At 48.8% G+C, this 11,022-nt stretch overlaps 1 protein-coding gene across 1 annotated transcript; it reads left to right on the top strand.

Annotated features, from left to right (window-relative positions):
* Positions 1-4,483: 4,483 nt before the first annotated feature.
* GNPDA1 (glucosamine-6-phosphate deaminase 1) lies at positions 4,484-7,579 on the top strand. Its single transcript, XM_027902093.1, has 6 exons — positions 4,484-4,728; positions 4,805-4,906; positions 6,099-6,281; positions 6,702-6,886; positions 6,993-7,167; positions 7,437-7,579. Exons 1-6 carry the CDS (start codon positions 4,605-4,607, stop codon positions 7,532-7,534), a joined length of 867 nt encoding a protein of 288 aa, XP_027757894.1. The 5' UTR covers positions 4,484-4,604; the 3' UTR covers positions 7,535-7,579.
* Positions 7,580-11,022: the final 3,443 nt, after the last annotated feature.

Below are 11,022 nucleotides of genomic sequence, written 5' to 3'. Positions count from 1 at the left end.
TTGGGGCCAGTGGAGGCAAATCACTGCCTAATTAGTCCATCCAGTCTCAGCATGACTGATTCCGCAGGGGTAATGGCAATTTCTTTCAGCTGTTTTATTTTATTTTCTTAGGTGGGGAAGCTCTGTAGAAAGATGATGCTGTGGTTACAGCACATGACTGGTTCTGCTTTCATTTCCCTCCTGGTTTTAAGCAAATCGCTTCATGCCTCTGTGTTTTTTTGACTTTTCCTCCAGTGCAAAATGTCTTTTCTCCCAAGAGACACTTGGAGCTCAAAGTCATTTCTTTTAGTGACTTCCGCACGGGATGTGCTGTGAAAGCATTTGAAAGCAATTGAAAATATGACAGAATTGTAATGGAGTGAGTCCTCTGAAATCCTAGCACTGTACATGTGTTCCTTTAATTATTGTGTAGGACTGAGCAATAAAGGAAAACTTTTAATCTCCACTTTGTAATAAATATTGAACATTAAAGGCGAAATAATAAAAGTCAAAGGCAGGGTGTGTTAAAGCTAGATTAGTAAGACATAAGCAGGACTTTAAAACTAGATCTTTCTTTTAATCTTTTAGTGCTAAATTACCCAATTAAGAAAAAAGTGAAGACAAAATATTCACATGACACAAACTTTTTGTCATCACTATAAAGTATTCCTGTGTCCCTGAAGGCAGAAGCCCTTCATGTGCAAGAAATGGAATCACAGGCATTGAATATACATAAATGCCATGTCTTGTTTTCCCATTGTGGAATAATATCCTGAATTAGAGTTGTATAATTAGGCTGCAGAGATTTATTAAGGATTAATAAATGCTGTATAATAGATGTTCCTCCCCAGAACATCACAGAAGACTTATGGAACAGTGAAAAGATAAAAGCAGGACAGGGAACAGGAGGTGGGTTTAGATGAGATATACGGAATAAATTCTTCCCTGTGAGGGTGGTGAGGCCCTGGCACAGGTTGCCCAGAGAAGCTGTGGCTGCTCCATCCTTGGAAGTGTTCAAGGCAAGGTTGGATGGGGCTTGGAACAACCTGGTCTAGTGGAAGGTGCTCCTCCCCAGGGCACGGCAGTTGGAATGGGATTATCTTTAAGGTCCCTTCTAGCTCAAAACATTTTGGGATTCTATTACAGCCCCTGCCCAAGGAAGCTGCCCCACAGCTCGACCAGCCTGGGCAGTGGCAGGTTCCTGGCACGGCAGACACAGCTGTGGGGTCCATACACAGCTTTAGATACTCAGAGAGCTGCAATTTTCGGTGAGTGCTTGTTGTAACAACAAAAGCCACTCGGTCACATCGGGTCTGCTGGAACGAGGAGAGCCCCAGTGAGCACAGCCACACGTCCTGCAGCCCAGGCAGAGTCAGGCGTAAGCAGAGCCTGGTTTACTGTTGCGGAAAATTATGCCCCAATAAGCCCCGAGTATTGTAAGGAGGAGGAATGAAAACAACAGCAGCACTGAGGTGGAAGACTTTCCCAACGGGACTTTTCTCCTGAAATCCAGCAGCAGAACCGAGGGGCAGTTACGGAGTGATCCAGCTGAGTTGTGCCAACATGACGGATGGTGCACAGGGCAAGGCAGGGCTGAGTTCCAAATTGCCTCCACCTGGCACAGCCAGCTCCGTCCAGCCTGGTTTTGGGGGCCCCAACTCACTGATTTCACCAGTGTCCTTTGTCGCTCCATTATTTCTTCAGCCTACTGGAGAAATCACAATTAACCACTGGTTAATTTAATCTTGCTGTCCAGATTAACTCCCTTGCTGCTTAGGCTGGCAGTTTTTAACCTGGTGAGGAGCAAAGCCCTGTCAGCTTTCCCATGGGAGCCTTGTCAGCAAAATGGGAAGGCACTGGCATGTATGTGTGCTCTCTGGAGTTGCCTGCTCATGCATTGCCCTACAAATTGGCTCCCTGCTCATGCATTGCCCTACAAAAACCTCCTACCTGGGATTTGAGGTATTGCTGTGAGCAGGGCTTGCAGAAAAGAGATCTGTCCCCTCCAGATCTATCCAATTTGGGATGTTGTTTCTCCTTTTCTTATAAATTGGGTTGAGAAGGTAAGTGGAACATGCTGAAGCAGGAAGAGATGACTGACTGTGGATATTAAAAAGACTCTTTAATTACAGGATTTGAAGAGTGAGTCCTTCATGGAGATATTTTTTAATCATTTCTTTTTCCGGGCAAAAAATCCCAGTGCTTCCAAGGAGTTCCCAGTAGCAAAAGTCCTGGAATGGGATTATCTTTAAGCATTATCTGAGCATTGTTGACTCTGATCCCTTCAAGATGGGGCGAAAGAAAATGCTGTGCTTGTTAGAACTTTCCTGTTCAACTTCTCCTGCAGAGAAGTGTTTGTTTCCTTCCATCTGCTGCTTTCGCAAGGAAGGAAAATCAGCCTGTTCAGACACCAGGAAGTTCTTCAGCATCAGAACAGCAAGCTGGAAACGCAGGAACAATAATGGGCCGAAATTATTATACCTAAAAATACTCTGCATGCGAGTCACAAGCATGACCCAGCCCCAGAGCAACTCAGATAACGCAGACAGCAGGGAGTGGATCCGTGGGATGTGGGGTGGCACAGGGGCACGTGCCTGGCTCTTCTGCACCGTTGCAGCTTTTTCTCTCACCAAAGCACGTTTTGCTTTTACTGGGAGCTGCCGGCTGCCTCCCGTGTCTTTGTGCTCTGTATCTGCCCAAGCCGCTCGCTCGGGAGATGAAAGCAAGAACCAGACCCTCTGCAGGCAGAGCCCCACAGCTCTTGGATCTAAACCGAGCCCATCCCCACACCGGGATTGTTTAAGGCCAGTCCTCAAAGGCAGCAGCTCTCCACACCTCCGAGGGGGCGCAGGGCGGGTGAGGTGGGAGGCAAAGGGTAGGGTGGCACTGCCCACAGGCTGCTCCGATGGCAGACAAACCACACAACCTGCAAGTCACCCCAGGGGGGACACGGTTCTTGCCCTACAGCTACCGCAGTGGGAAGTCTACGGTGTCTCCTGCAATCAATTCCTACGCGGGCTGGGCCTTCAGTATTTGCTTTTCCTAAGTCTCCGAGCCCTCGCCGCGTTTCCATGGTAACGCGGAGGGATCCGATGTGGGTTATTTGCAGACTCTAGGTTCTGATAGAGAGAGCATCTCCCTCTGCTGAGCCCTGCAGCAGTTTTGGCTTTGTACACCAGAAGCTGCTGTTGTGCTGCAACAGCGATGATGTGGAAACTCCCACGTGTGTGCAGGTCAGGAGTGCACTCACCTTCGGTCCAGCAGCACCTGGAGAATGGAGTGAAGCAGCCCCAGGATGGGAATGGTTCAGATCTCAGCCAGGTCCATCCCAGCAGAGGCACAGACCTGCTTAGCCCAGCACCTTGATCCTGTGCCTGTGAACCCAGGGATGATGTGATTCCCACCAGTGCCCACAGGACCAATGGGTCTGTCACACTGATATGATCTCAATGGGACAAGTGGAAGAGCTGTATCACACAAAACCAAAGCGCAGGCTGCCCTGCACTGCAGGACAGCCGGGAATGCTGCTGCTGTGAGCTCCTCACCCAGCACCAGCCACCAAGAGACCTGCCTGCCTGCTGGCTGACCACTGCTCATGGAAGCACATGGGGCTTGGAACTGATTTAGTCTCTGTGGCTTAAAACCCTTCCCGTGTCTGACCACAGCCATCTGGCTACAGCCTGCCACACCCATCGTTCCCTATCCAAATGCTAACCGAGGTCTTTCCACGATGAGACAATATCAGGAGCACTGGTTCTAGCCAGGTCATTTAAATTATTAAAATGAGAAGGAACTGCTCGGGCTGGATCCCAGCAAAGCAATTTGTCTCTTATTCTTTCTTCTAACTTTGAAGTAAGGGCTTTGCATCCCAACAACGATCCAAACCTGGGGAAGGAGAGGTCGGGCACGTTCCCATCAGAGCTCGAAGGCAGCCAGAGCAACAGCAGGAGGGTGTTTTGGGAATACCACTGTGCCAGGAGAAGTGCGGGCACCTGCGGATCATGGTCTCTCCATCCCGCAGAACGACCCCAACACGCCCTGAAGCGGGTCCCTGTGGAATCGTTCAAGCGTGAGAGCGGCTTGTTACGATGTGACGAGGCTGGGGGCTTTGATTTAGGGACGAAAGGCTGGAGGACGGAGTCAGGTGGATCCCTGCTGTGACGGTGGCACCGCAGCAGAATCACACTGAAATATTTGCTGAAATATTTTTAATAATGTTTTAATAATGTATTCGGTTCCCAAAGCTTTGTCTGGACAACAGGCGCTCTCGCGGCGCTGGTGACTGCCTCATTCGGACAGCCGGGCGGCAGCCGCGGCGCATCATTCCCGGGTGGATTTCACCGCTTCCCTGAATTCTGCCACCAAACCGCGGCCCTGCCACCTCCCGGTTCCTCGGGGCCGGGCCTGGCGGGGCCGTGGGGGCCGGGCCGGGCTCTCACCGCCCACCGACGGGGCGGTGCGGGGGGCGGCCCGCGGAAGCGATCCGGGGAGGAGGCGGCGATCCCGGGCGGCGGGCGGGGGATCCCGGGCGGAAGCGATTCCCGGGCCAAGGCGGCGATTCCCGGGCGGAGGCGACCCCGGGCGGCTGATCCCGGGCGGGGGAAGCGATCCCGGGCGGCCCCACCATGAAGCTCATCATCCTGGAGACGTACTCCCAGGCCAGCGAGTGGGCGGCCAAGTACATCCGCAACCGCATCGTCCAGTTCGGGCCGGGCCCCGGGCGGTTCTTCACGCTGGGGCTGCCCACAGGTGGGTGCCGGGGGGTGGGAGCGGGGCCGGGGTCCAGCCCGGCCCCTGCCCCGGCTGAGGCGGCGGCTCCCCGCAGGCAGCACCCCGCTGGGATGCTACAAGAAGCTGGTGGAGTATTACCGGAACGGGGACCTCTCCTTCAAGTACGTGAAGACCTTCAACATGGACGAGTACGTGGGTGAGTGCCCGCAGCCAGCGCTCCTGGCTCTCCTGCCCTGCCCTGCCCTGCGCTGCCGGGGCTGTTTGTCTCGGCCCTTGCGCTGGTGCCGCAGCGAGACAGCCCATCAGTGCGTGGTGGGGCAAGAAATTCCACCTGCAAAGGGCTCCAGGTAAGATGGAACGACATTTCATAGAAAGGCGGGATTCACTGAATCAATTAGGATGGAAAAGACCCCTGAGATCATCGAGTCCAACCTATGACCAAACACCATCTCAACCAGACTGTAGCACTGGAGTGCCACGTCCAGTCTTTTCTTAAACACCTCCAGGGAATTAGCCAAGGGAATGACAGGGACAATTAAATAACCTATGGAAGAAATCCGAAGTTTTTTCCATAAGTTTGAAAACCTATGGAAAAAAAAGCCAGACACTGAAGGGTATCGGGTGTTGGCTGTATTACACACACTTTTACAGACACTGCTGCATTTTACCTCCACTCAGGTGCTGGCCACGTAAGGAACCAGCTTATCATTGCAAGCTCAGATAGTGTGCAGTGTTAACTACCACCTTTGCTCTGGGACTATAAAGGTCACTGTAGCTCAGGTCCCTTACTCAGTGTGTTGCCTGAGTGCCCTTCAGTAACTCCTGCTAAGATAGCAGGGGACTGTTTCTTTTCTGAAGCCGTGGTGAAAGAGCCTCTTCGGAAGAAAGAGAGATCCAAAGGTGAAAAACATGCAGGCTAAATATTTGCTAATGCTAATTTTACCCTGGTCAAGATTTTTTTCTGTGAACAATCCTAACTAAGCAGCATTAGGGAATAAGCAGTCCAGTGTGGGTTTTTAGCATTCAAAGGGAAAAAATGTGCAATAATGATATAATTATTATTTCTCTAGCTTTTGCACTTTTTTAAAATCACAGTTGCTAATATGAACTGGGAGGAAGGCTGAAAAGGTACTGACAGATGAGGCACACTACACACCTGCTTTTCTGAGAGTCTGCTGCATTTTACTAAGGGCACACGTCTTATAGGAGCTGTTGTGATTGACTTTAATTCTGCTATTTAGGAAAATAAAAACAACTTGTGAAAGCTGAGTGAGTGACAAAGGACAGGTAGAGCAGTGTTCCATTACCAAAGCCACTCCAAGGGTATAGAAGTGCTTTACGTTATATTTTTCCAGTTGGTCTTAGTGCTGCACGTGCTCTGTTATTAGGTCTCCCGAGGGATCACCCAGAAAGTTACCATTCCTTCATGTGGAATAACTTCTTTAAGCACATTGACATCTCACCAGAGAATGTCCACATTTTGGATGGAAATGCACCTGATCTCCAGGCAGAGTGTGATGCATTTGAGGAGAAAATCAAAGCAGCTGGAGGAATTGAACTCTTTGTTGGAGGTGAGAATTGCCAGGATTGTTCACTTCCAGTGTTTTTCAGTCCACTACCCTGGGCACTGATGTTCGCTGGCAGCCTTGTCTCCCAGTGTACTGCTACCACAGTTTTCTGTCTTTCAATCCAGTCAGTCAATCGTTCAGGAAATGATTAGCAGGAGAAATGGGAAAAGCTAGAATTGTACAAATACAAAATGTATTACAGTTGCCAGTGCTGACAGCAAAGTCCTGAGAGTGGTTAGAGTCCTCTGAGCCAAGGGGCCTTTTGCTGTCATTCCTACCAGACACAAATTTGAGCTTGACCAGAAGAACTGCAGGTGTTTTTCTCAGATCTGTGTTTCTGGAAGCACCGACTGTCCTTCCCATGGTAGAGCTGTTGGCCCTGCTCCTACAGCTGACTCTCTTCTCCCGCTGTCTCTGTCCCAGGGATCGGCCCGGATGGTCACATTGCCTTCAACGAGCCGGGATCAAGTTTGGTGTCCAGGACACGAGTGAAGACCTTGGCCATGGACACCATATTGGCTAATGCCAGGTTCTTTGATGGTGACCTCTCCAAAGTCCCCACAATGGCCTTGACAGTCGGAGTAGGCACTGTCATGGATGCCAGAGAGGTTAGGACAAAAGCAGTGGCTTCCCACAGTATCTCTGGAGCTGATAAAAGTTAACCTGTTTTGGAGCAACAACCCTGACTGCCCTTCTCTGTGTCTTGGGGTGCAGGTGATGATTCTGATCACAGGAGCCCACAAAGCCTTCGCTTTGTACAAAGCCATAGAGGAAGGTGTCAACCACATGTGGACAGTGTCTGCCTTCCAGCAGCACCCCAACACCGTGTTCGTGTGTGACGAGGATGCCACGCTGGAGCTCAAAGTCAAGACGGTGAAATACTTTAAAGGTGAGTGTTTGACCAGGCCAGGCAGCTGGTTTGTTAGTTTTTAAGTGGCAGGAGCCATGCTTTGCATTAGATGTTTCCCTTTAATCAAATCCCAAGGGAGTATATTCCTTAAATATACTACAATAATCCATGTGAAGGTAAATGCTTAAGTGCTTGGGTGTAAGGGCAAAGGAACAAGGACCAGTAATGTCTGATTTCATCAGCATCCAGTGAATGAGAATTTTGCTTTATTATGTCTACTTAAATCATCTTTTTACTTTCTCCATCAGGTTTAATGCTGGTTCACAACAAGCTCGTGGAGCCCTTGTACAGCATGAAGGAGACAGGAGCAGAGAGGAGCCAGTCTAAGAAGCCGTACAGCGACTGATCTGCTCGGGGTAGTGCTGAACCAGCTGATGAAACCAGCTGGGAATTTCTACAAAAACTGGTCTCATATTTGTTCTTAAATTAGCAGAATGATCATATGGTTGCTTCTCTCCATTAAAGGGACAGATGCCAAACACCTGCCTTAATTAACCAAATGGATGGATCCAGTGCACTGTGTTCCACAAAATTCTGTCACTATCTCATTCTCTGAAGGTAAAGTCAGTGAAGGATGAGTTGTTTGATCTGTGAACTGACCGTAATCTTGGACTGAAGGCTGCAAAACTGAAATGTGAGGATAAGTGAAAGTACAACACAAACCGAGTGGGTAATCACTTTGGGGTGTATTCCTTGCAATTAGGACGAGTACCTCCTGGGTCATTCCTTCTCCATGAAACACTCCTGCATTAGAATAATGGAAAATGGGAAGTGAACTTGTCCAGCTGGAGAAGGGAAAGCTTCACATGGCCTCAGAGCAGCCCCACAGCCAGGAAGGGGTCAGCGAGAAGAAGCCAGGAGGAAGATGAGAAGAGAGAGTGGGACCTGACCGGAGACACAATGCTCAGACTGGATAGAAAGAGAAAACCTCCCCATGGGGACAGCCAAGCAATTGGGCAGATTCCCCAGAAGCTGTGCAGGCTCTGTCCTTAGGAGGTTTCCAAAATCTGACTGGATAGAGCCCTGGCTGAGCCCTGCTTTAAGCTAGATGTTGGACTTGCGATCACCTCAGCACAAGAGGCTACAGCAGGAGTCACCCACACGGGGTTAATCATGCACTTTAGGCATCTGAGAATGTTACTGGTGTCACACAAGAAGTCCTTCATGTTCAGTCCCAGGGTATAATTTTCTATGCTCTGGTGCTTTACAAAGTACTCAGGAGGGTAGATTTGTTCAGATGAAGCAGCAGTGACCTCTCTGTGCTCAGCACTGTTCACTGTAACAGTGCAGAGCCTGAAGCAATGTTCTCTCTCTCCACTCCAGAACTTTCCATTGCTCTGAGGAAATGCCAAACCAGCCTCCAAGGAAATGCTCTGTTCCCACTGGCTTCAGCCTCTCTTTAATAACAGAAGTCCCACATGGGTGGACAACAGCCCGTACTGGCAAGACCCCACTAATTCTGAAATGTGATTCCTGGGATTCCTGTCCAGTGCTACCACAGGAGGGGCAAGAAAACTGGGCAGCATTTATTTTCTTTATGCAGAAATTTTGTAAGCTGTTGATCTGTAATGCAACTTTCCACACTAAACATCTTTAATTTTTTCTAAATGGCAGAATTGACTGTATGTGTGTTTGTGAAACCAAAGCTGAGCTGGAAGCAGTTTGGTAGGAACAGCTCCTGCTGCTCCCTACTGCCTTGCCCAGCATTTGCTGGCAGGTTTCCATCAGACACCTGCTATGGTTCTGTCCTGCCAGGCAGCAGGCATGCCACATGAAAAAGTGGGGGCCTTTAGAGGAGAAAGAGGAGGCCACAGCTCTACCTGGTACCACAAAGTGTTTGTAAATAATTTAATTGCATGCACAGAAACGGTGACAGTGAGGTTTTCAAGAGGGGAAAAGACAGAGGGAGAAAATCTGCACCCTGTTGACAGAGCTGCTGCTCTGCTTTCTCTACAGGTTGCTTTTAGCTGTCCTGCCTTTGCAGCACCAGCTGATTGTCCTACATGTGCAGTCATCTGCTTGTCCCCTCCCCAGGGAGTCTGTCCTCCTCTGCCTCGCTGCAGGATCCGGAAACTCCAGCCCAGGGGTCCCCGAATTTATAGACAGGGTGGTGGCTACATCACTGCACCTTCTCCCTCCCCACAAAGGCCTTGAAAGCTGAGGTGGTTCATTGCTACATCATCCAGTACTTCACTACTTGTGCTCTGGTACATCCCCAGCCACGGATCTTCATCCCAATGTACCCTTTGGCATCCCAGCCCTGCCCTCAGCCCACCTCTGCCCAAAATTCCATGAGCAGAGCACATCCTGTGCCAGCTTCATTTGGGAGCTCTGAGCCCAACTCTGGGTTGTCTCATTCCACAGCCCCATGGCCAGTGGCCACCTGTGCTGCCAAATCCATGCCAGAACGAAGACAAACATGGAGACAACTGTGTTTGCCATCTTAAAGTGAATTTAGTGCATGTGAAAGGTGCAGGAAATGCAATTCAAACCATACACAAAGTAAACTTTTCCTACACACTGACCTACAGCCTAAACCATGGTGAGATTCACTCTTACCATCTCACCTTTTTAATCTCTGCCTCTTCTGACAGTATAGACTCTCATCCTCTGGGACAGGAACTGAAGCAGCACTCATTTTGGCCACATATCCCAGTATAAATTTATTAACTATCAGTCAAAACTGAGTGAGAGGTGATCACTTTGAGTTTCTGAAGAGTCTTCCATCTCCTGACCTATCCCTCCATGCCCTGTTACTTCTGAACACAGCACACTTTGATTTCCAAATAAACTTTTAGACTGTTCTGCAAGTGGAAAAACCTGTAAAAAGTTAGTGGTTCCCTCTGGTTACCTTCATGCTTATAAAAGTATTTGCTGAAATTTTAGAGCAAACAATTTAGTTTCTGAGTAATTTGAAGTGCAAAACTAGTGGAAATAAGGGATCTAGTCCAGAAGCAAAAGTATCAACTAATCAAATTTTGTATGTGAAGAGTTAGTAAAAAATAAATTACTTCTTCATCTGAGAATACAAGGTAGTTGTCAGTATCTTGAAGAATCATCTTTGCCTGGTACTTTTCACCCTCTCACATCCTCAGCTCACTGCCTTAACACTCATCACTGGAAAAGCAAGGAGAGGCAATGGGAGTGAATCCAACAGGAACACCAGGATGAGTCACCAACCTGACAGAAATTTCTGGAAAAGGCTGTTGGTCATTTTCTGCCCAAGCACTCAGGGATGCAAAGGCCCAGGCACAACAGCCAGCGAGAAGGGGGTTCAGGATAATCAGCTTTAATGTCATTAGAAAGTACCAGTGACAGAGCCATGAGCTGCTTTTCAGAGAAACACGTCAGGAAATTCATAAAAGCAACAAACTTTGTTGCTAAATTTAGAAGAAATTTTCTGTACTGTGTCAGAAAACTTCCCCAGTCCAAGCAGCACCACTGAACAGCTCCAGAAACAGCTCCACAGCTCTAACAAACCGCCCAAAACCCCACAATATTCGTGATCCAAGAGTCTCCAAAGATCAGTCTCCCTAAAGAAACCCCCAAATCTTTCCATGATTTGAGGCTTCTGTTTGCTTTTAAAAAGGAAGCGTCTCTTGGTATACATTTTTCCAGTAATTTTCCAACTTCTGACTGGTTGTATTTAATGTGGTATGTCTTTAATAATCGATGGGATTAGGGTATTCCATGATGATCCTGACCCCAGGATGGGTAAAACGGTCTCCTTTGGCTTTGGCAACAGGCTCTGAGGTGTGAGTATCCTGCAGTGCAGGGTAGTTGCCACTCTTCTATCACACAATGGAAGTGAAAAGCAAACAAAGGACACAAAAA

This window comes from Empidonax traillii, unplaced genomic scaffold, assembly GCF_003031625.1.
Source record: "Empidonax traillii isolate 1590-97213 ecotype Southwest subspecies unplaced genomic scaffold, ASM303162v1 scaffold22:size5013007, whole genome shotgun sequence".
Classification (NCBI taxonomy): domain Eukaryota; kingdom Metazoa; phylum Chordata; class Aves; order Passeriformes; family Tyrannidae; genus Empidonax; species Empidonax traillii.
The sequence above is the reverse complement of the archived record's forward strand: the minus strand, read 5'-3'. Positions and strand labels throughout refer to the sequence as shown.